The sequence below is a fragment of the Callospermophilus lateralis genome, chromosome 5 (assembly GCF_048772815.1).
Source record: "Callospermophilus lateralis isolate mCalLat2 chromosome 5, mCalLat2.hap1, whole genome shotgun sequence".
NCBI lineage: Eukaryota > Metazoa > Chordata > Mammalia > Rodentia > Sciuridae > Callospermophilus > Callospermophilus lateralis.
Genome location: NC_135309.1, coordinates 83,323,088 through 83,348,555, shown reverse-complemented (window position 1 = coordinate 83,348,555; position 25,468 = coordinate 83,323,088). Strand labels below are relative to the sequence as shown.

Sequence of the window (25,468 nt, the reverse complement as noted above, 5' to 3'; positions counted from 1 at the left end):
TGTGTAGTAATTGCCAAGGATGGTGTATTGAAAAAGTATGCAAGAACAGTTTTCTGCAGACAGACAAGAACAAATTGTTAATATCTTTTAACCCCAAATATCTTTAATGCTTGTTACTGTATTTTAAATTTTGTATTCCAAATGAGACTGCACTAGTCATTTGACAGTTTGAGTGGTTTCAGATATATTCATTCATTTATTCATTAAATTGAACTGGTTTAAAATAAATGTTCTTCTTTCATGAGCAAGGTATAGTTTTGTGTGCAATGGGGATAGATTGATGAGCAATTCAGGCTCATGATGTTGTAAAAAAGTTAGAAGAACAAGAAAGAGATTCTGACTGAGAGGTAAAATTAAAGAAAGAATATCATTAGACTGGACCTGGTGGAGTGAGTAGACTTTTTATGGGAAGAGAGGGTGGTAAGGACATATGGCCTGCAGTAGGAGAACAGGTGAAGTTTAAGCATCTGTATTTTGAAACCCAAAAGGCGAGATCTGGAACTTTTTGAGTACCAATATAGCACCACAAGTGGAAATTCCATATCTGATGTTTTGTGAGACGTCACAGTCAAAACACAGGTGTACTAAACATATTATGTAAAATTGCCTTTAGACTGTATTGTATATGAAACATAAATTTTTGTTCAGAATTGGATCTCATCCCAAGATCTCATTATGCATATGAAAATATTAATAAAAACCCAAATTCTGAAATAATTCTGATCCCAGGCATTTCAGTTAGGGAATCCTCAACTTGTAAGATAGGTCATGTTGGTTGAAAATTAAATTATAGTGTATGGGAAAATAAAAGGCAATGACATAAAGTTGGATACTACACTTGATGTTTGTCAAAAGGCCGAGAAGCAATGTAACAATAAAGTCAGAATGTAAATGAAATGATAAATTTATGGGGCATATTGTTTATTGGAATGAAAATTGTAAAAACTTCAGAATAGAATACTATAAATCAGGATATAGGATGCATTCTTCCACAGATACTATTTCATAACCCTTCAATACTTTTTTTGCTTTCAATTGTTGATTAAGTCTGAGATGATGTTTGATGTTAAAAAGTAGAGAAAGCAAACCAAAAATTATAGTAATTTATTGACTTCCATTTCTCAGCTTTAAGGTTAAATCAAAGCTTTTTGCTAAAATAATACTTGCTAAAGTTACAGAAGGGCTAAAGGATTTTAAAGTGTTAAAGCATCTCTTTTTTGATTTATTTCCTATCTGCTTGGCCTTAAAAATTCAGTAACATTTTAACATTTATGAATATAACTTACAGAGATTTCTGGGCCCATTGATTTATTATTTTTTCCCTCAGCTATAGCTGTCCACGATGGATATGCAATCATCTCCCTATCATGAAAAGGGCTGAGGGTGGGTCTTTAAATTATAGTGATCTTTGTTTTTATTGGTATGCATGAGTCTGTTAAAACAGTTCACTGTTTTACAAACAGATTTGATTATGTGGATGAACAGTTCTCTACCCATTCAGTTACCAAAACACAGCTAATCAACATACTCTTACATAAACTGAGACATAAAATTTGTGTTAAAATCTAATGAAGCATCAAGCCACACACCTGCTGCAAACTTATAGCTGCTAGATTTCTCAACATCTGCCCCTTGAGTCAAATAGAAAACAGTTCAAATATTCCTTTGGCACAAAAATTTTGCCACTAAAATTATGTGTGCTTGATGAGCCTTTTAATAAATGAAATTTTAAAATACAATGAATTCTTGTATATGCTTAATATTACTGAAATTGCATTTGAACACTTGTCCTCAAAAAACGTATGGATGATCTTCATGTATTATAAAGAATAGGTGCAGTACTTTCCAGTCCAGTGTGTCCTTCAGCTATCTGGACTCAGTACTAGTCTACTTTAGCCATTATTTTATGGACAAATCTTTCACCACTGGTGCTCTTAGACATTCAAGTCTGCTATGCATTTCTTGAGAAAAAGAGTAATCAGGTGTACTGGAGCCAGCTCTCAGTGGCTCCCAAAAGCCACTGTGCACATTTTTCTAACACTGCAGTTCAGCGACAGCAGGTTGGTAGCTTGAAATTGGTCATGGTGGGAGTATTTATACAATGGAAACTGCCAAACACTGCAAATTAGTAGTTGTTTTCCTTTTGGAACACTTAAAACATTTACCAGCACTCCACTTGAAATAACACAGCAATCAGCTGTATAATTTATACACATTTAAATTTTGTGCCAAACTAGAATAATCATTTATTAAAACAATGCTTGTGTTTTCTTTTGGATGAATTCTGTTTTGAATGAAAACTTAATATTGACAATTTGTTTCACATTAGACTCAAGAGAATTGATCGGTCTGCCATTTCTATTTTTCAGTTTATCCAAGCCACTGACACACTGAAAGCATGTTGTTATTTCTTTGGAAACTTTTCAGTAGAGACTGCAATTTACCAAGAGCTGCTAGGGCTAGCATTGTTTAATGTGTGGTTTAAATTTTATCTTGTTTATAGAGTCAGGATATGCTACTAATCCATGACTTAAAACCTGACAGCTTTATCGAGCATCATTACAGCTGGTGTTTTTCACTCTGTTAATCTCACTCATCTCTGACTTCCTATATAATAGCTGGAAAAGACATTAGGAATGACATATTTATGTGTATGGACACAGCTGATCAATCCATCTAGGCTGTGGGGAATGCTGACTAAGGCACACTAGGTAAATAACTGGAAGGCAATAAATGGAAGAGGGAAGGGCCTGCAAAATGGAGCTCTGAATTTTGTAATCTCAAATGGCTCCAATATCATGAACAGATGTGGCAAGAATTTGGATCTAATCATGTGAGGACACTTGATAGTGATACTTTATTTAACTCACTTATTAAAATTATTATGGAAGTATATTTTTCAAATATTAATTGCCATTGAGAAAAAAAAAGGGAAAAAGGAAGGAAGGAGTGGAGGAAGAAATCAAGGGAAGGATAGGAGGAAGGGAAAAAAGAAAAAGAACTCCAAGTCTTAATGCTAAAAACTAACAATTAAAATGTGCTTACAGAGCTATTGTAAGCTGTTTGTTGTGTATTACCTTATTGTTTCTCCCAGTAGCATTATGAGTTAAGTACCATATTTTCATCCAGATTTTAATAAATAAGGTTCTGAGTCATAGAAAGGATAAATGACTTATCTAAGATCACTCAGCTATTATTAGTGGTGCAGCTGGATTTCAAATTGGACAGCTAGACCAGAATCCATGTTCTTAAACAGAATCCACTGCATCTGATTGGACTCTCCAAATCTAATCCTGGTCTCTCTCTGGAAAAGTCCAAACAGGGTCTCACTTCTACATTTTTTATTATCTTCAAATAATGCAATACAATGAAAGAAGTATAAGAATGTCTAAAGACACTTAGAACCAGATTGTACATTTTATATTTTTTATTCTTAAGTCAAAAACTTAATTTGATTTAATTCCATTTGATCGAATTTCTTAGTTTTGTTAGATAGAAGTAAATTCTAGTGTGCTATCACACAGAAGGATGACTATAGTTTTATCAATAAATTGTGTATGTTTTAAAAATCTAGAAGAAAGGATCTTAATGTTTTGGCTATAAATAAATGACAAATGTTTAAGGAAGTAGATATGTTTAACCTGATTAAAACATTACACAGTATATACATGTATCAAAACATCACACAAATATGTACAATTTTTATTTATATAGAAATAAAATTATTATATTAATTTTGTTTAATTATTTCCATTAATAACTGTTTGCATTAATGATTAATGTAAAATTTTGTTTCTGTTTTTAGTATTTATAACCACATTGTTCATCCCTCAGTTTCCTTACACTTAGTTCTTCAGATGGGTAGATGCTGATTAATGTTGCAGAACACCTCAATAATTTTGGTTACACAGGTTTCAATTAAAGCTGCAGTTGAATATTTCTTTAATATAAAAGAGAGAAATTTTAAGGTCTAAGGAAAAACAGAAACCAGTGAATATAGAAATTACAAGGGAAGCCGTGCTGTGAATGTGACCCCTCAGATTGCTTAGGTGCCCTCGAAATAGAGTAATACATAAAGGAAACTTCAAATTGTTTCATAGTGTAAACCCTCTCCATGTTTCTCCTTTAATGTCTTGGGAAATCCTATATTCCTTACTTTTAATCTTGTGTGATATAGTCTTGCAAGACCTAGAAACATAGCATCAATGTCAATTAATATAGCAGTTGCATACATATCACAAGATTTGTATTTGTACATGAAGAGAAATAAAATGTTCAGAGATAGAAAGTCTATCAGGCACAAAACCAAAAAAATAAGAATGGCAGTTCAAGATCATTGCTCTTTAGAGAATATCATCCTAAGTGAAATAAGCCAATCCCAAAGAACCAAAGTCTGAATGTTTTCTCTGATATGTGAATGGTAATTCACAATAAGGGGTGGGGGGTCTAGGAAAAAATAAATGTACTTTGGATTAGACCGAGGAGAGTGAAGGAGGGGAAGGGATATGGTAGTATGATAGCAGAATGAATTGCACATTATTACTCTATGTGCATATATGATTACACAACTCGTGTAACTCTACATCATGTACAGCCAGAAGAATGAGAAGTTATGCTCTTTTGTTGTATGCTGTATCAAAATGCATTCTACTGTCATGTATAACTAATCACAACCTTTTTTTAAAAAAAGATTTTTATTTCTCTCTGGAAAATCCAGTTTGGGGCATCAGTCTTAATAAAATGTCGGGTATTTATTTAGAGAAGATTAGAGTACAGTGAGAACAAAACTTCTATCTCCTTATTATTTGGACACTGAAAACCTAAACCTCCTACTATCATATGTCTTCCTTTCTTAATTAGTGTGACCTTATTCCACAGTCTGAGCACAATTTTGCTCTTCCAAGAGACTGGTGATGGGCAAACACCCATCACCTATAGGAACTTTAAAAAAAAAAGTCATCAACTTTTCAGGGAAAAGGACCAATGGATAGTTTATTCCCTTAGATTCTTTGAAATCTTTAAAAGCCTTGCCTTACCACTTCCACTAGTCTTAAACTGTTAATTAATGACCCTTATTCAATTCTAAGGAACCTCTCATATTGAAATACCTACTTTAAATCAAGTTTTTAATTCTTGTTGAAATCCAACTTTGCCTATTTCACTCTGAGGCATCATCAAAGCTCTGTTGAGTGGATGACCCTTTTCTCTGTAGGCAGTAAGCGTTTGTGTCTTATTGGTAAATGTTTTGGTGATACTTGATGGCACAGCATTCAACAGCAACAGAGAAGAGTACTGATGCATCATAGGGTCATGGCATGAAAAAGATGGTACACTCAAATGAATACCTTGAGGTGAATTTATTAAAAACACTATTCAAAAGTGTGGACAGGATTTAAGGAAATCAAATGTCATAGTCTGAGAATAAGAATAGTTCATCTAAGACAAAAATGATAGGGGAAGGAGCAGGTAGCTCTACCACAACACAGAGCCATTGAAAACAGTGTGAAGAGGGTCACTTTATGGGAGTGTGGCTTTACAGTCAGTCAGCCTTTGGCATCTCACAGGGAGAGATCAGGAGCAATTTTTCCAAGACCTCACCCTCTTCACTCCCTCTAGGTCCCTGCTGATCTCCCTCATTAGTCAAACTCAACAGAAAGTCAGAAAGGCCTTTGATATAGGTCAAAGAGATGAGACTACTGGGCCAGAGAAAAAGGTAAGACAGGCAAAAAAGAAATACAGAGGGTTAAATGGAAGCAATTCTCAGGGATGGTTTTTTAGACAGTGGAACAAGGGTAAATCACAGTGTCCTATTTTGATAGAAATGCTAAAAAACATGCGTGTGGGTAAGTCCTAATTCCTTCAGGGTCTTTTATAAATACTGTAATAAGTTTAATTACACGATTTAGAAGCAAGATGGCAACTGAATTTTTATGCATAATAAAGGAAAGAGGTATTTCACTCTGAAAGCCATAGCCAAGTAGGAATGAGGCATGGCATTTTGGTTTGAAAGGTGACCCTGCTCAGGGATTAGGGTGGCTCCAGGTTTAGGGTGGATCCTGCTGGGAATAGGGCATATCCTGCTGCCTCAGGCCCGCTCCTTTGGAGTTCCCGTTGAGTTCTCACGGGGTTCTGAAGAATTGGTGCTCGGAGCTGGATGGAGGCAGTATGGTCCCAGGAAGTGTGTGTAGAGTGTCCGTGAGAGTTCGGGAATGAAGAGTTGCTGTTTGAATCTACAAGGCTTTGTGGTGGCTCGGTTATTTTGTGCCTAGCCAGACTGCGGCAATTTCAAAATCCAGCAAAATATCAAACAGGAGATAGAGGTTGTGTACGCATGTGTGTGTGTGTGTGTGTGTGTGTGTGTGTGTGTGTGTTTGTGTGTGTGTGTTTTGTAAGATCTATAGATAAGTTTAAAAACAAGAAGGAAATTCACATTATGCCACAAATTGGCAATACCTGAAATCCAGAATCAGAAGTGTGCATTTGAGGAAATAATTGATAGAATAATTAGATTAATACTTTATATAAAATAATATTCTCAAAGGTATAAGAATTAGAACAATAAAAACTTCAAAACAGCATAGAGATTTTTAAAATTAGAAATAAAATTGGTCAAATTTTTAAAGTTAAAAAAATAGGCTAAAGAGCAGGGAGAACTTAGATGAGGAATGAATTACTAAACTGAATTATGGAGCTAAGGAATTTTCTCAGTATAGCAAAAAAAGATGAGGAGATGTACAAAGGAAAAAATTAAGGCACATGGAGAATAAATGCAAAAGTTAAATGACCAGTGGAAGGGAGTACCAGTGGGACACATAAAAGAGGAGAGAACAAAGTGAATATTTGGAAAAAAAAATATCTCTGGGAATTTACAAGACTTTAAAGAAATATATGGAAAAAAAAAAGAATGAATTACCAACATATGAGATCCCATGAAATGCCAAACAGGAGACAGGTATTTAAACTATACACACTGCGGTACATAGAAAATTTTTAGAAAACCAAGAGTAAAGAGAAACCCTTAAAACATACTAGAAATAAAACTAGATCAATGACAAAAGTTGTAAGAATCAGATTGGACTTAGACTTATCATTAGCACCATAGTTACAGGACAACAATTAGCCAGTTTCCTCCATAATTTGAACCTAGAATTCTACATCAAACTATGCCAAGCTATCCCTTATAATTAAGATGGAAGTGAATACATTTTTAGATATATATGGATCCAGCTCATTTCCTACAGAATTTCCCTGAAAATCTTTTTAGAAGAATTATTATAACAAGAAGAAATATAAAATAAATTTTGTTTGAAGTAATTAATACAAAAAAGCAATAATGAGGAAAAGTTAATGAAATATCTAATTTATTATTAAAATATTTTTTAAAAATTTGTACCAAATTCTAGAATATAAATACAACAGTTGATAAGGGGCTGGTAGGCTGGTAGTAGAAAGACATGAATATTAGAACAAATGTGAAGCAGTATGGTTATTTTATTGGAAGTCTAACAAAAAAGGTATATTCTCCAATAATGTATTTAATGGTATATGGATAATAAATGACACTAAAAGAACCTTACATTGCAGTAAATTTGAAAATAAAAATTTAGGATTTCAGACCCTGGGGAGTTCTTGCTTCCAAATAAGAAAGAACTAGGAAAAAATGGACATTGATGAAGGGAAAAAAATAAAAAGTCTCAGGGCAAAATGGAACATTCAACTTACATTCCTCATTGCTCACATGAATATTAGAATGTTGTGCTGATAATAATAGAGCACAATGTTTGGTTATTTAAAATAATTGCAATTGTTCCCCCTACATTTTCAGTCCTAGCCTGTGCCAATGCTTCAACTTCTTCTTGATAAGTTCTACCACTACCTTCATGAATTATACTGATGTCATTACATAAGCCTGTCTGTAAGTCAGGACCTAGGACACTCACTACTGCTTTTTCTTGAAGTCATTATCTGTATCACAATGCTGTTCTGTCTTTTTTATTCCTCCCTCTTCCCTCCCTCCTTCCTTCCATTTCTTCCTTTCTTCCCACCTCTAACTAAATGAACTAATCCCTCTCTATTTTTTTCAATGTGGATTTTCACTTGAGTTGAGTTTTCTCAATGATGTTCTATCTTCCATTGTCATTTGCTATTGATTCAGGGACTGAAGTATCCACTGATTTTTAAAAATGGACAGTCAATAGCAAGAGAAACACTCTCTCACTAAAATGCACATCCATTTAAAGATATTTCTTATTTCAGAAATGTTAACATAAGAAAATGTGTTACTTATTTTTTTATTTGTTCTAGTTATACGTGACAGAAGACTGCACTTTGATACATCATACATAAATGGAGTATAATTTCTAATTCTTCTGGTTGTACATGATGTAGAATCCCACTGGTCATGTACATAGGGTAATAATGTCTGATTCATTCTACTATCCTTTCTGTCTCTATATCCCTTCCTCTCCCTTCGCTCACCTCTACCTAATCTAAAGTAACACTATTATTCCCTAAGTGCTGCCTGCCATTGTGAATCAGCATCAGCACTTAAGAGAAAACATCTGGCCTTTTTTTTTGGGGGGTGGCTTATTTTGCTTAGCATGATACTCTCCAGCTCCACCTATTTACCAGCAAAGCCCATAATTTTATTCTTCTTTAAGGCTGAGTAATATTCCATTTTGAGTGTGTGAGTGTGTAGTGTGTATATGTGTGTGTGTGTGTGTGTGTGTGTGTGTGTATCTTACATTTTCTTTATCCATTCATGTGTTGAAGGGCAACTAGGATGGATCCATAGTTTAGCTATTGTGAGTTGAGCTGCTATAAACATTGATGTGGCTGTGTCATTGTAAAGTGCTGATTTTAAGTCCTTTGGGTATAAACCACTCAATGGGGTAGCTGATGGTGGTTCTATTCCAAGCTTTCTGAGGAAATCTCTGTACTGCTTTCCATAATGGTTGCATCAATTTGCATTCCCAACAGCAATGTATAAGTATACATTTCCCCCACATCCTCACCAAAATTTATTGTTGCTTGTATTCTGACTGGAGTGAGATCAAGTCTTACAGTAGTTTTGATTTGCATTACCACATGCACCTCAGATAGAACATTAAACTTGTTACTTACAATCAAATGTGTTTATCTTATCCTTTTGCATTATACATACTTTGTAAACCAATACAAATTCCTTGAAGTAGGACACACATTTAATTTCATAACCCTATAGATGGCTTTTTTTTCCCACATGAAGAGAAAATGAGCCTTAGCAGGCAGTTGTACTTTTTGAAGAAGATAATTTACAAAGGAGGAATTTCTTAATGGATAACAGAGAGTTGATTATTCCACAAATGTCATTCATATTAAAACTTATAATCACCATGTTACTATGTTCAAACAGTAGTTTATGTTTGCAGATAAAAGCAATTGGATGGGGGAGTTTGGTTAAGATTCAGTAAACTGCTGCCTTTGCTTAGGAAAAGGAGCTGACTACTCACTGGATCCTTCTGTGATGTTGCTGGTGAATGAGCTCCCTCCCGTTGAATTGCATCTTCTGCCATCTCTGAATTGCTGCCTCCTCCTGGCCCACTGGTCTATTGCTTCTTCCTGGGAACCATCACTGGCTCTTCCACCTCTTAAAGCCGACTCCTGGGAAAACTTTCCCAGGCTACTGATTTCCAAATTCTGATCTAGATTAAACCACATAGAGTATAAAAGTTAGACAATATTTCAAGATAAAATGTGAAACAGAATCAAAGTAGATCAGAACTCAAACATTTAATTTCTTTATGATTCATTTACTAAACTTGTATAACATAGAGAGAGGGAGAGAGGGAGGGAAAAATGCATACTACACAGCTTTAAAAAATAGACTTACATTGGAAAAGGGCAGATCACCAAACTTTGCTTTAGATAGTTTCAATTCAACAGAGTATCAACAACTCTATACTAATTACCATGGAGGGGCAAAGTACAATTTGTAAAATGTATATGCTAAATTCTCAATAAGAAGATATTATTACCTGAATTAGTTAAATTACAAGCCAGGACAATGAGTTAACTGCTGAACTCTAGTACTTATGGTTTGAATTCTATTAATCATGTTACTTTTCCTGCTGTGTATGTTAGTTCAAAATGATGAAAAGAAAAATTCATAAATATGTGAAGGCATTGTTAACTTTACATTTGTGTAAATAACAACTTGAGATACTTTATGAAGTTCCAAACTATTGATATTTGTTATCACAAGAAAAGATACTGTGTACTAAACGAAGGATAAAAATTCAAATAAATGAGCAACATCACAATCAACTTTAAAATGAAAACTGAAAAAAGCACAATAAAAAGAAAACCAAATAGAACACATAATACCTAGAAAGTTATTTTATATATTAGAACTGGTTAAAACTTTCCATGATTTTACAACATAGATTTTAAAAGAGGCCAACTCTGGAACTGTATTTTTACTTTGTTCCTAGCAGCAAATAAATTTTACAATTTGGTCTTTGTAAAAATAAAATTTATTAATGTAAAATTTTGTTCTAAGAACTATTTAAATAAAAAATGGGATAGGCATTAGGTAAATAGCATTCTTTATTTATATATATGATTGTTAAGGATTTGTTTTTATTACAATTTAAATTCACTTGTCATGGCTAAACAGATGGGAATGAAAAAGGATAATTATTTAATTTATCTAATTTTCCATAACTTTGTTGTTGACTCTTATCTCTTTCTTGGGAAAAGAAAAAATGACAGCAAAAATGCCTTTATTCTGTAATTTTTAGTTCTTTCTTCATTTTAATTTTTGTTGTACTGGTTATTAGGACCTTAACAATGAACAAGAAAACTTTCACCCTCTGGAATATTACAGTACTGGAACTTTTAAAAATGTTACAAAATGACCACCAGGTGTTTTTTTCCAAAGTTTCTTCAAGTTATGCCATTTGTTAAGATTAAGAGCTCATGATGACAATGAAAGTGTCCATGAAAGGGAGTATTTTCTAATATCAAATATTGCTGGGGGAAAAAAAAAGTCCTGTGAGCCTAGGGAATGGTGTGTGATATAGATATGGCTCTGCGGTATTGTATCTGCGGTATTGTGATGACAGATATCAATAAAATATCTTATGCATTGCATATAAGGGAAGTCTCCCTCTAGGACTTTCTTATACACTAAAATTAGGAGAAAATATATGCCCTCTAGTATGTTTTGAAATGTAAGTTGAGAATTTCTGAACAACTTACCAAGTATAAACATCACTGCTGTTGTCCAGCTTGGGAATTTTGAGTCTGTTTTGTACAGAACATAGATGTGATATGGTCCAACTACCCTCTACAGCTCAAAACACTTCTACAAAATTTCTGCCAAGTAGTCATTCAGTCTAAGCTTAAATACTTCCTAGACTCAAACTTATTATGTGTGAGTCAGCCTAATCCTTGCATACTAAAACTTGTTAGAAAGGTTTTGCAATTTGCATTGAGTCTATACCTCAATAATTTTCATTCATTTGTGTGTCTATTCCTGATTCCATGAATACACTGTAGATATTTTTGAGCCTTGGAATCAGGCAATTTTCTAGGGCTGGAATGCAGGGACTTAAGTCTCTTGAGGGGCTCTGTTAAAATATGCACTGTCACTTTATGGGACAATATGTTAATTCATTAAAAAACACAGAGTTTTATTAAGTGCTATGGTTGAAGACATGTGTCTCTTCAAAATTCCTATGTTGGAACCTAAAGCCAAATGTGGTAGTATTAAGAGGTGGGGCATTTAGATAATGAACTCCTGAGGGCTTTGCCATCGTGAATGGTATTAATATCCTTTGAAAGAACTAAAGGGGACTAGTTAGGCTTTTTATACACTCTCCCTTCTGCCATGGGAGGAAAGCAACAGGGTTTCATCTTGGTAGCAGCAAGAATATTCACCAGATGCCAAATGCTGACACTATAATCTTGAATTTGTCAGCCTCCAGAACCATTAGAAATAAATTACCTAGTCACTGACATTTTGCTATAGCAGCATGAATGGACTAAATCCCAAGTATGAGTGTGAAAGTGGAAGCTACTACCTTACAAGCCAGGGGAAGGCACAGGAAGTGTGTGAGAAGACCAAGAAAAAGATGCAGATCTGGGAGGAGACCTTCTGGAGGAAACCACAAGCACTACAGCTGGACCAGGCACCTGTGTTTGTGCATGGACCAAGAAATGTTGAAATATGCACATGTATGGAAAGATCCCAGTTTCACCCTGTCAACCTGTTGAATATTATCCCAACATTTGTAGGCTTCTGCAAGGAAAAGAGTAATTTTCATTTCATCTTTTTATTCTTTTTTAATTGTAAATCTTTTTTTAAATTTTATTTATTTATTTTTATTTATATATGACAGCGTGGTGCAGAGCTTGAGATCCCAAACTTTTTTGATCTGTAGTCTTTTACAGCTTTTTGCTTCAGTATGGGCTCTTGGAATTTCTCCTTTTTTTAAAAAAAATATTTTTAGTTGTAGATGGACAGAATACCCTTATTTTATGTGGTGCTGAGGATCAAACCCAGTGCCTCACATCTGTGAAGCAATTACTCCACCACTGAGCCATAACCCAGCCCCTGCAATTGTTCCTTTTAAGAGGTACAGGGCAATAAAATATCTTATTAATTGCATATAAGCTTTGTGTCATGTTACATATAAATGCCCATTTAGTTATGAATATGTCTTATGCCATATAAAATGTCACCTAATACTTCTAATTATCTGTCATTTTCTCATGGTTGCTTAGTTTTGGTTTCCTCATTAAAATTTTTTATGATATAGAATTTCTAGTTCTTTGGTTTAGATCTTATATTTCAGTTCACTTAAAAATGAAAAAAAAATCAATGCTTGAGCAAGTATTTTTTTTTTAATCCCACAAACACACAAGCCTTATAGTGCAGAGGAAGAATGCGGTATTAAGTTATAATAGATTCAGATGGAAATTCTTTCCTTAACATTATGCTGGCTCTGTTGCCTCCTGCCACATCCCACACCTATCTCCTCTCATTTATCTAGTTCAGAGGTGGCATACTGTTTAACTTGCACTGTGTCTTCCAAATTTTATAGTATGGAGATTCACATGTGAAAAAAATCCACATCTCCAGGTATCTAGAAAAGTCAGAAGGTCTGGATGTACTAGACTGCACTCTCATTTCCTTAGATCACTGTTTTGCCAACATTCTACATTTTCTCACACGCAGCCTGTTTTATTCATTTACATTACCTGTCTGGCTCCTGTAGATAGTCTAGTTTGTAACTTGCAATCTAGTTAATTCCCAAATACACATACACGTTGGAAGACACAACATAAATATTACAGTCAGCAATCATGTCAGGGATTCTTAACCTGAGTTACAACATGGATAGATTCTGAAGAGTTAGAAAGCCTGTTGGAAAAGGTAGACGTAAGTCTGTGCCTATATCAAATTTATGATTTATGGTACAATAGCCCAAAGGTGTCCAGATTCTCCAAAGCAATTCACGGCCTGGTAAGTTTATTCAGTCCTGACCTGAGGTAACAGTAGTATACTTATAATTTTGTTCAATAAGATGAAAAGATACTCATAACTCTAGGAGAATCAAATACATGCAAACATTTATAGATTTATATATTTAAATAGCTTTTCCGCAAATATTTTAATTGCTGAATTTTTATCCTGCTTAGAGTGTGTGTTTGTGTGTGGGTATATGTTTTTTCACATACACACTAGCGTAGGTATGTGAACAGGGAATTGCATAAAGAAACCTGATACAAGTTCTCTGCATTTGTTCTACAAATATTCATTGAGTTTGTACACTACAGGACGGGCATTGTCTAATGCTGTGGCTATACCAATAATTAAAAGAGAAAAAATCCATGCCTTCATGAAGTTGACATTCTCATTGAAGAAAATAGAACATAAACAAAATAAACCAGTAAAATATACAGCATATTAGAAGGTGAAAGTGCTATGTATGAAAGTAAAACATGGAAGAGGGATAGAGTTTGCCTGGTCTGGAACATATCAAACTGAAATTTTAAACTCAATGGTCTGAGAAGGGCTTACTGAAATTGTGCTATGTGAGCAGAGAGATGAGATGAGACTGAAACTGTGGACATGTGGAGAAAGACTGATCTAGGTAGTGGAAGTAGTACATGCAAAGAGCCTGAGGTGGGATATTGGTTGGAAGGTTCTAGAAACTCAGGTAGGTCAATGTGGCTGAAACAGAATTACTAAGGGGAAGAGAAGTTAAAGATCAAGAGAGAGAGCTGTAGGAACAACCTTTTGATGAACTATAGTTACACAGGGAACCAATGGCTGGAATTGTTTACCAAATGGGACAATTTCTAAGTTTATTGAAGGGTTATCTCAGTTTGGGGTAGATTCTGGCTTGGACTATTGATTGTTTTAAGGAAATGTGTCTTGTTAGGAGAGAAAGCACAGGATGAGCATGCCCCTGGATGAAAGAGTTGTTCAGAGAGATATTCATCCAGGTAAACACACAAGTACTCTTATTACATGCTTCTTTTTCAGTTCTCAATAACTAGGCACTGAAGCAAATGTTGGAATTGATGTCATTGATCCTGATATCTGGAGTTACATTGGCACTAGGAAACAGTAGCTGTGATAGATAAACTTTGCTTGAGGTTATTCATATCAGGCAGATGACTCAGAGGTTTTGCATTGTTTTAAATCATTTATTTGTTTACAAAACAAATTTCACATTTATGCTAACATTTATGCAATCAATTATGCTTTTTTATATTTCTATTCTTAATAAATTTTTTAAAAATTTGATTAATCATTAACTCAAAAATTTAGAAAAACAACAAAGAAAAGATAGCTTTTCCAATAAGTTTTAACATTCCAAATCTTATTTTTGAGTACTTGCAGAGTATAATTGGTCTGTTAGCTTCCTTATTTACTTACTTATTTATTTATTGGTGCTGAGGATTGAACTCAGGATCTTCTGTGTACCAGACAAGCACTCTGCATCTGAACTATATCCTCAACCCCTGTTTTCTGCAGCTTGGAAGGCAATTTTTACCCATTCAAGATGTATTTTAATTTACAATATGGAATAATGATAATAATAAATATAAAATAATTTGGACTCATTGAGAAAAGCAAGAGTCTTTTATAAAGTGACAAAAGGAATATTGTGATGATCCAAGATTGAAAACAGGCAGAGAGTATTATGTAATTAGAAAAGAGCTTCCATCTTAGCCCTTCTTGAGGACTAGAGAGCTTCTGGGTTCTATCAATGGTTTGAGCAGGGCCAGCCAAATGCACAAGGGAGACCAGAGGTCTCCTGGAAGTCAAAGACCTCATGGATGTCTCAGTTTGTATTAGCCCTGATTGTTTCTGGTTTTGTCCTTTGCTTTAATTGCTATTCCACACTTCCTCCTGAGACATCTATAACCCTGTTTGTAATGCCACAGCAAGGTTTTAAAATAGTGCTTATTATAAACATATTCTTCCCCTTCTTTTAAACATGCTTAGCTTGCAAGAAGGAACAATATGGTGGATTATTTAAGAGTGGCAAGAGGCTAACATTTCCTACAAATTGATCTGGCAATACATCAACTTCTTAAAGAGAAATTGATTTTTTTAACTTTATATTAAACTCCAGCACTGGTGATTTTTCTATGCACTATTTATGGGTGGATTGGGTTATAATGTAAAAAAGCAAGCTGATATATGATTGTTCATGTACATATAACTCTATAATACTCTATCTTGGACAAAAAAAGAAAAAATCCCAAGCAATTAAAAAAAAACCTTACCCTTAAGACTTTCCAAGATTCAATAAAAATAATGAAAGTTAAAGATTCTGTATAGCCACTGTACCTTTCAACGCCTTTTGCTTCTGGGGAGACAGCAATATGTCTATTTGATGATAGTAGTTTTCCTTTGAGTCATTTTTGTCTTCATCTCCTTCAGAATCTTGTCTTGTTAATGCAATTCTTTGGCACTCCCTTGGCTCCTGTTGAAAACTGGTTAATTCATGGCTCTCTTTGTCTTGATTACCACATTGGTCTGCATCACTGTTTAATGTTTTCTGTATAAGAAACAGCTTATCCGTCACACACACTTTGTAGCTGGACTCAGCAGTGTTTGGTGGAAAGTCCATTTTAAAACAGTTTTCATCATGATTCTCACTGGGTAGGTCTTCAAAATCTCGGTGGCATGCATTCATTATCACTGGTATTAGTTGGCGTTTTTCTTTTTCAATATTCTCCAAAGAGCTGGGTGACTCTTTGGGTGCTCTCATTCCCAAGGGACAATTAGAATCAACTGTGTGTTCTTTATCATTTTGAGTAATTAATCTTTGCTCTAACTTATCAGTTATGAAGCTCATGACTGACACTTTTGTTCTGCTAGGGGCTACTGTCTCTGGATGATTTTTCTGGGCTTCTGTTTGATCCCATTCAACAGTGGTGTGGCTAATATTGTGAAGTGAATCCTCAACAGCTAGGCTGCTGCAGGATGCAGGGATGAGGGTTGGACTCTGTGTACTCTTTGTTTCCAGTAGTTGCTGTGTGTTTGCACAAGAGTCACCATGTATAATGGTTTTTTTAATGTCTGTTTCAGTCATATCACCATGCTCTTTCTCATGGTCTATCACAAATTCAGCACAGTGGTTAAAGGAAAATGTATGCCCAAGGGTATCTTTGGGTTCTAAATGTCTGGTGGCCAAGGGAGAAGGACTGAATGAAGTAGAAGACTTCAGAGCATTTTGACTAGAGGAGAAAGATTTAGAATTTGAGTTCTCACAGCCTTCTGTGGATGAAGTTTTGTTGCCTTTGCAATAGATACTAGTTGCCTTTTCTCCCAAAAGCTGAATGCTTAGAGAAGACAGAGAACAAAAGTCAGAGTCTGAGACATCTTGAATGGGAATGATGTTGGTAATGGTACTTAGCAAATGATTTGTTCCATCTGTGCTTTGCTGTGTATGTGACTCTGATGTGATATTTTCTGGGACAGCGGAGTTGTTTTTTCTCTCTTTATCCACATCCTTAGGATCCTCAAAAGGTGTTTTACTTAAGTGTGTATTATTTAAACTTGTGGTCTTTAGAGTATCGTGTGAAGTAGGAAGAATGTTTTCCTGAAGAGCATCAGCTCCAGAGAAATGTTTCTTCTTGGGGTTGTTCTGACTAATTTTAAAAGCCTTCTGCTGAAAGATGGCAGATTCTCCCTCAGAATCATCTGAGACTGAAGATAGTGTATCAGACTTGTTTTTTTCTCTTTTGGGAGCTGAGGTTAAAGAAACCAGAACTGTGTCAGAATTCTCCTTCTGAATGGTGCACTCAACAGGCGGAGAGGCCCCTGAACAATCTGAACTCTGGTGCTTGTTTTCAAGCTGTTGCTTTTCAGGGTACTTAATATCAGATTGCAAAGGAGACCTGAAAGTTTCTGTAGTGGTGGGATTGGAGGGAATGGTTCTGTATTTGGTTATTTTCCCCCTTCTTTTTGGATGAGTTATGTTAATTAATACATTCTGTTTCTTACTTATGTATTTAACCTTAATTTCTTTTCCTACAATGCTCACTTTCAGTGAGGGGCTCTCAGTTCTGGCAATTTGCCCCTGTTGAGATGACACCTCAGGTTTTATTTTTTCTGCCAGTGTATTATTGTGTTTAGGAAAGCATCTCCTAAATGTGTAACATCTCCTAATAAACCTGGCAGAGAACGGCTGGTGACATGTTGGGCATACCTTTTTTGTTGGGAACTGTGGTCCTGTTTTACAGAAAATGCTTTTCTTGATTTCTACTCGCACATTGAAAGTCCCACATTTCACTTCTGTAATAAATTTTCCGTTTTCTGCTTCACAGTTTTTTACTGTGCTTGGGAAATCCTGTAGTGTAATTTTTCCTGATAATGATTCTTCACCATCTTTAAACATGACCACCGGTAATGCTTTCTTTAGCTGGTGAGAGATGGCCAAAGAAGGATCATCATCTTCTTCCCCCCTACCTATTTTGCTGTCAGATGGAGGTTGTTTCTTTTCTTCAGGGAGAAAAGAGGAATTTTGCTTTCGGTTCACAGAAGCAGATGTATGCTCGTCTCTGTTTTCCTTAGATTTCCTTAATACACCAGTCTGATGAAATGCAGCGTTTGAGGTTTCTCCTTTGACTTCCTTTTCAAGTTCTTTTGTATTTTTTTGGCATGCTTGACCAGAAGGCTGAGATGTACCTAAAAGAAGAAGAAAAAAAAAAAAAAGAAAAGAAAAAAAAAAACCACATTTAAATAAGATGAAACATAATGCATATCTTTTTATATCCTTTATATTCTTTTGTAGTGTAATTAACATTTTTCATCCATTTCTAGTATGTCAATTTATTTTCCACAAAAGTTCACTTCTAATAAGTATTTATTTTTAATTCTCAGAATGAATAATATCATCTGTTAGTTTTAGGAAATAATAATTTAATTAAGCTTTACTCAAAAACAACTTCCAAAAGTGGGTGAAGTGAAAATTTCAAAAGAAATGTATGCAAGTAATTTTTAAATGCAACTTCTTAATAAAGAGCAAGTTGCCATTATCCGGTATTTGAACATGGCATTATGTTACAGACTGTATCAAACTCCATATAATTTGAGATAGTGCCACTAATGAAGATGTGAGTAATGAGGATCAAAGAGAGCTAAGTATGGTTTCCAGGCAACCTTTCAAACATGTCTGACAGAATCCTTTGTCCCATGCCTTTTATGGAATATAATTATGAACTCCTAGGACATCAACAAGTGAAGCAGGATAGATGTACTTCCTCTGTAATTCAGTTCCAATCGATAGTGGAAATGCGAGAAGGGATCCTGGTATCACTACCCTCATTTTCCAGGACAGAACAAGATTCTGGATTTATTATACTGTGCAAGTCCTCCTAATTTCTAAGAGTTGGATCAAATTTAAAAAAAAAACACCTCTTTTCAGGTGGGAACCAAAAATATGTAGAAACCAGCTTTGACTTCAGGATTGTCAGCTTGCAACTTGTGCTTCTCTGCTTTTTAAAGTTGAAATGGCGAGAAATTTGTGAAGCTGAAATCAAGGTACCTTATGTAAAACACAGTGGGGAAAAACAGAAAGATCTCACATTCTATTTTAAACTACATCTCAAGGAGGTTATTTATTAAGGAAAAGAAAGAAGAATGGGCAACAAGTAAATAATGATGCCATGGAAATTGATAAACTAGGTGTCCAAAAGGTGATTCTTAATAATCTGATGAAGTCTAAAAATTAAAAACGATCATTTATAAATTTTATTTAAATGTTATCAAATTAAACATAATTTTATATATAGTTAAATATTCTGTATAAATACTTATGTAAGTATGCATACAGAGAGTAAATAAATAAATTCTCTTCATCAGGAGAAGAAAAACATCAAGTATAATTGAATTACTTGGAGAGTATAATCATTCCCATTTGTCTGTTTTCTAGTCTGACAGAAGGGCTTCTCTCTAGGTAGGTACTGAAACAATTTCTAGTGGGTCTGGTTATAATCTAAAAGTTGTAACGTGGAAGTCACGGGAGAAAAAACATAGAGATATATCTCTCTAATGTACATTTATGACAAAGCATGGCTATGATAACAGTTTATAGGCTGAAGGACTGCCTTCCAGAACTGGAGATAATAGTTTATTCTTAAAATAACACCTTTATGCCAAGAACAGTTCAGTTTATAGCCCCTTTCAATTTTATAGCCCTCTTCAATTGACTATTCTTAATATGTGTAAGCAAGAAGATAGAACTGAAAAAAATAATATAAAGATGCACTGATGGCAGACTCTAAGGTTGGTGGTCTTAATATTCTATGTCTCAATAAGTAAATATTTTTATTTAATTTTTATTATCACAACACCTAACATTAATAATTAATGCAGAATTGTATATATGATAACAATAGACCAAACTTTAAAATCATCCTATAATATTTATAAGTACTTTTCTTCCTATTTTATATTATAGACATCCCTGTGGTAAAGAACAAAGTACATAAGGTGGTGGTTCAACTTTTACATACTTACAAAAGCATCAAATGGAACTTACATACTGTGGTATTCAATGCTTTCTTTTTTTTATAGCCTTTTCTTCTTTTCCTTCTCATTTTGGGGAGCTGTGGATCTTCAGTTATCACTGCCCTTTGAAAACATACAATTTGAAATTATTTTTCATTCTAAATTTAGGTTTAATTAATTTACTGGCCAACTCAACTCATTTGTAACTTGTTACCATAGTATTTTTCTCTTTCCTATAGTATTCTCCTTTGAATACATTTAATTGTCATAATTAAATTTTCCTTCCTGTTTTGTTCTATCCCAGCTATCTAGTGTATTATCATATGCCATGTGAATATTTCACACACACACACACACACACACACACTCACACACACACACAGGAGCACGCAATTGGTAGACATTTAGAATTCAAATTATAAAATTATATGAAAATAAAAATCATATTTTTAAAATAATCATATTTTTATGTTCCATTTTTTTCCTTATCCTAATATAAGTATCTAAGTTTTTGTGAAGTTAATCTAAATTCAATATCATCAAATTTGTAGCCTTGCCAAGTTAAGTGCGGTAGAAAGATGGTTTGCCTTCGTTGACCTATCATTACACATAGTGGATTTAAATATAAAATTGAATGCACACATTGACAGAGTTGGCAATTCTTGTAGAAGACTCAATTAATTCTTTACATTAATTGTGAAACAAAAATTTATCTTCCCTGTTCATGATGTCTTAAGTAATAGAAAATGTTGGAGGAGGTATTTGGGGGAAGTCAGTCTCCTAACTTGGTAGGCAGGCATCTGCCTGTGCTTAGAACTCTGCCTGATTCTAATTGCATTAATTACTACTTTAAAATATTTAAAGTACTTGCAAAGATGCAAGAGGAATGGCTTCCCATGCAAGCAGTTTATTTTGAGTATGTTTGGGCAGGCTATGCCTTTGGACACCTCCTCTGAGCATCTTGGCTTGTTTTATGAGTAATTTAAATGAAATGGGGCTGATTTATGGCCAGTTTTAATGAAAATTTACTTAAATCCTTAACTCAAGTCTCTACTCACCACCCTCCCCATGCCATAGGATACTATGATACATCTAGGATACATAGATATATTGATCTCAAATCCTTCATACTCCAGACTCTCAAAGATTCACAACTTGCTGACAATTCTTTTTCCTTAGGTCACGTTTCTCATATAGAGCAGTTGATACTCTTTTGGCATCTTCCAATTGTCCTTTCTTCTCTCTCCCTCAAGAGGCACAACAAAGTCCCTTAGGCTGACAAGACAGCAATAATCCTTTCTTAGAAGGTTAATGTGGGGGTTGGATTTGGAAGCAGATTACAAACACATAATTTAATCTTTTTCTTTTTATTCCTTGGGCTTTTGAATTTAAAACATTCTTTGAAAACACTTGACTAATATAAACTATTTCTCTATGAGTCCATATTGTGGACAGAAAAGGTGACCTGCTATCCTGGGTTCGGTGGAGGGCATCTGGACTTTGATCAGAAGACCTGAGTATCTTACTCAGCAGGTGCTACAATCTCTGTGAGGTTGTTTTCTTCACTTCTAAGGTGGAAATGATAACAAATTCTACCTTACAGAGTTGTGTTAAAGAAACACAACTGAAAATATGATGCCTGTTCTTCTCATTTCTTCTTCTCCTCTTCCTCCTTCATTTTCTGTGTTGAAGTTTGGTTCCTGTTATTCTTAACCTCCTATCAGCAACAGGCAAATTACATAATTACTTCCATAATTACCACTGAGCATTGCCTGACTTTGGGAGACAGGTCATCTCATCAGAGTTATAGGTGAGTGCTCAGATAATGCTAACCAAAATATAAATTCTTTTTGAGCTGGACTTTCTAGAAGTTTCCAAGGACATCTCATCCAAAGCTCTCATTTTACAGGTGAGAAACAAACCCAGACCGTCCTTGCTTCCTGTATCTCACTAATAATCCTATACCTCACTAATAAACCAGAACTAGAATGCCGGCTGTTGAGAATTAGACATTAGGCAAGCTCTCTGAGTAAACACACATGGTGTAGATGGCTTGGTATTGCTTCTGATCATATCAAGCAAATGTTATAGTAAGTTTTCATTTTAGTTCTGAAGAGCACAACTTTGTTCCACAAAATTGAATGTACCCAGAATCTAGCAGAGTACCTGACACCTAATAATTATGCATGAATATTTAAATGCATTAAATTGACAGTGCCAATCTGTACCTAATTAGGTTTTTAATAAAGTGCCCTCTTGTGTTTCTAAATATATTCATTCCTTTCAATAAAATTTCATATACTTACTGTATTTTCAATTTGTTGATAGTCAATTTATAGTTAATTTGTTTATAGCTGTTTTTTACAACCAAATTGTTCATATTTTCCACTACAAATTATCTCTCTTGCCTCTACTTTTGTAAGGGGCACTAAAATCAGCTGATGGCATTATCATTGGCATAAATCTCATAATCAGCCTGTGGGGTACTATCAATTCTACTTTAACTGAATGACATCAAATATTTCTTCCTACTAAATGTGGCATGGCTGCAACCACATTTTCTAAAGTGACCCTAAGTAAATGATGTGAGGGAGAAGGTGTTTCTTATCATCCCTGTCTCCTGTTTTCTGTGTGTGTGTGTGTGTGTGTGTGTGTTTGTGTGTGTTTGTGTGTTTGTCCCATGTGACCCTCTTCTTCCAAGACAGGTGATCATTTTATGTTCTTGTCAGTTTCTCTCCCTTCTTTCAGAAAGGCATAATAAAATTAGAGAGAGAGTGGTTAGAAAACAAACATAGTAGGGGCACTGAATTATGTTTTAGAACAGTAAAGAATTTAATATTTTATCTTTCAAAAAAATTTCAAAGTAGTGATCATTGGAAAAATTAGAATATTCTTGAACTTCCTCAAACATGGTTTGGAATTTTTAATTTTACATGCAGACATCATAATCATTTCAGAGATTTCTATAATAGTTTCATAATATGAACATATTTCCTATCTCCTAAACAAATATTTACCATCTTATTTCTTCTCCAGATTCTGATCTTTCCTCCTCTTCCTATACTCTGGATGAGGAGCTTGACACGTGGGACATAGGAAATAGAAATTGACTGAAACTCTTTTTGCTTTCCAATACCCAAACTACCAATTTTATCAAATTCCTTTTATTTTGAGTGCACCTGGACCATTTTCCTACAATTATTTTCTCTTCTCCTATAGTAACAATTTCCTTCTTTCACGGTTATCACTCCATGTACTGTCACATATCTCTGCTCACTTTGACAGCAGCACATCTTGAAGAATTCATCTATATTTTCTGACTCCTCTTTTCTTTCCTCACATCTTTTCTGAAGCCCACTGCATGCAGGTCAATATTCCCATACATTCCACCAGGATGAGTCTTTCCAGATTATCACTGACACCCAGATTGCTGAAGTGAAGAGTCACTTATCTACTATCATCTCAGAATTTGACACACTGTTCCTCTTGCATGTGTTCCTTCCTCAATTCTACAGAGCCACACTCTCCTGGTCATCATCCTTCTCTATTAAGAGTTTCTTCTTAGATGCTATTGCTGGATCTTCCCTTGCTCAGTCTCTAATCTTTGACATCTTCAGGTTTCTTTTGCTTCTTCATCAACTATCTTATTAGTAAATTTATGTCCATTGCTTTAAAATCTCCTGTATGCAAAATTTATGTATGTACAAAATCTTCTGTTCTAAAATTCATAATTTCATAAGCTCAGAAGTCCTGGCTTAAATACTCAACTGCCAAATAGACATATCTTCTTGGATGTCTAATTGGAATCTCAAACTTACCATGTACCCAGCAGAGTTCTTTATGTCCTCTGCTTTCTCCAACTCTTTTCTCCTTTGAATCTTTCCAGTCTCAGTCAGCAGCATCACCATTTATTCAGCTTAAATCAGATACAAACACGTCATCCATGACCCTTTAACATTCCTTATTCAAGCCATCAGCATTTGTCCTACTCTGTTTCTCAACATCTTATCTCAAATGTATCCATTTATTTCTTTTCCCACTGTTACTACCCAAATCCAACCCACCATATTTATGTTTTTAAAATCTCAACTAATGTAACAATTTTCTAATTAGTTTTCTTATTTCCAAAAAGTTCAAGTTACAAAATATTTGAGGAATATGCATATTTATACTCATTTATATGGTTAATATTCATATCCTTTGATTATTTACATAGCATCCAGATTGATTTTTTTAATGAAAATTAAATCATACCATATCTCTCTGCTGAAAACTCTTAAAGGGCTTCTCATTTCACATTGAAAAAGTTCTAAGCACTTAACTTTTTTTCATAGAAGCATAAAATTTAATTTTATCCACAAGCAAAGAATATCACCATTAGAGTTTGGTTATACATTACAGAGTCCATTCCATTACAGATTTCCCTGACTTTATATGTTTCATAAATATTTATTTGTTCTGTGCAAAATTGGCAATAAAGTTCAGGAAAGTCACCATGATTGCTATGTTTTATCAGCTGAATCCTATTATATCTGTTGCCTTTATATTGGATTTTATAGACTTTTTTTTCCAACTGGGCTTTGACTCATTACTATAATCATAGAAGAATGAAAAAAATCTGAACAGAAAAACTTACAATATTTTTCTATTGCAGAATTATATGGTGGTACTGTTACTCTGAGAAAGCTGTTGAATTGTGAAGATTTTTTTGAAAGGTATTGTTAGAAAATTTTACTGATGTCACTTTTCTGACAAATTACTTAGAAATTTCTCTATTGTATTGCTAAGCTGGAACTTTTTCCTTGAAACATTGAAAGATAATGCTCTATTACCAATACAAAGAAGTGAAAGAATAGATAATGATCACTATTAAAATGCTAGAAGGAGACTAAATATGAAATAAATTCAGATGGTTAAATGCTCAGCTTCCAAGGTAGCACATCATCACTCTTTGTAGTGTCTTCCATCATCTTGAGTTTTCTATAGTCTCTTTTTTAGTGTTTTTCATGACTTCATTGTCTTGATTTTAAGACAAAGCTTATGTACTCTGTTCTAAATTTTTAAAGAAAATTCATACATGTGAAAAAATTCCAAAAAGTTCACGTTCAAAAATGTTGAAAAATATGCATCTTTATAATCATTTATGTGGATAAAATATTTGAATTAATTGGATTAAACTTTTTAGACATAAACATTCAATAAAACCAAATTTTCTTTCCTGCAAGCATGCAATGGGTAAGTTATTAAGGCACCTGAGGAATATTTCTGTCCATATGCTAAAGAGATTTTTGGTCATCACTAGAGCATAAATCTGATAAAGTCTTGAGTTCAGAGGACTAGATATAACAGAATTTCAATACTAAAATAATTGTTGGAGTGCTAGCACCTTATTTGGCCCATAATGAATCAAACATAACTTAATGGATGAATCTAATCATGGAAGAG

General features: G+C 34.3%; 1 protein-coding gene across 1 annotated transcript in view; it reads right to left on the bottom strand.

Annotated features, from left to right (window-relative positions):
* LOC143400457 (uncharacterized) overlaps positions 1-25,468 on the bottom strand; it is a 127,758-nt gene that overhangs the window by 89,385 nt on the left and 12,905 nt on the right. Inside the window, exons 2-3 of the mRNA XM_077109535.1 lie at positions 15,854-18,199; positions 9,492-9,683 (exon numbers count right to left, since the gene is read on the bottom strand). Of these exons, the coding sequence (XP_076965650.1) occupies positions 9,492-9,683; positions 15,854-18,199 (2,538 nt within the window). The remainder of the gene's footprint in view (positions 1-9,491; positions 9,684-15,853; positions 18,200-25,468) is intronic.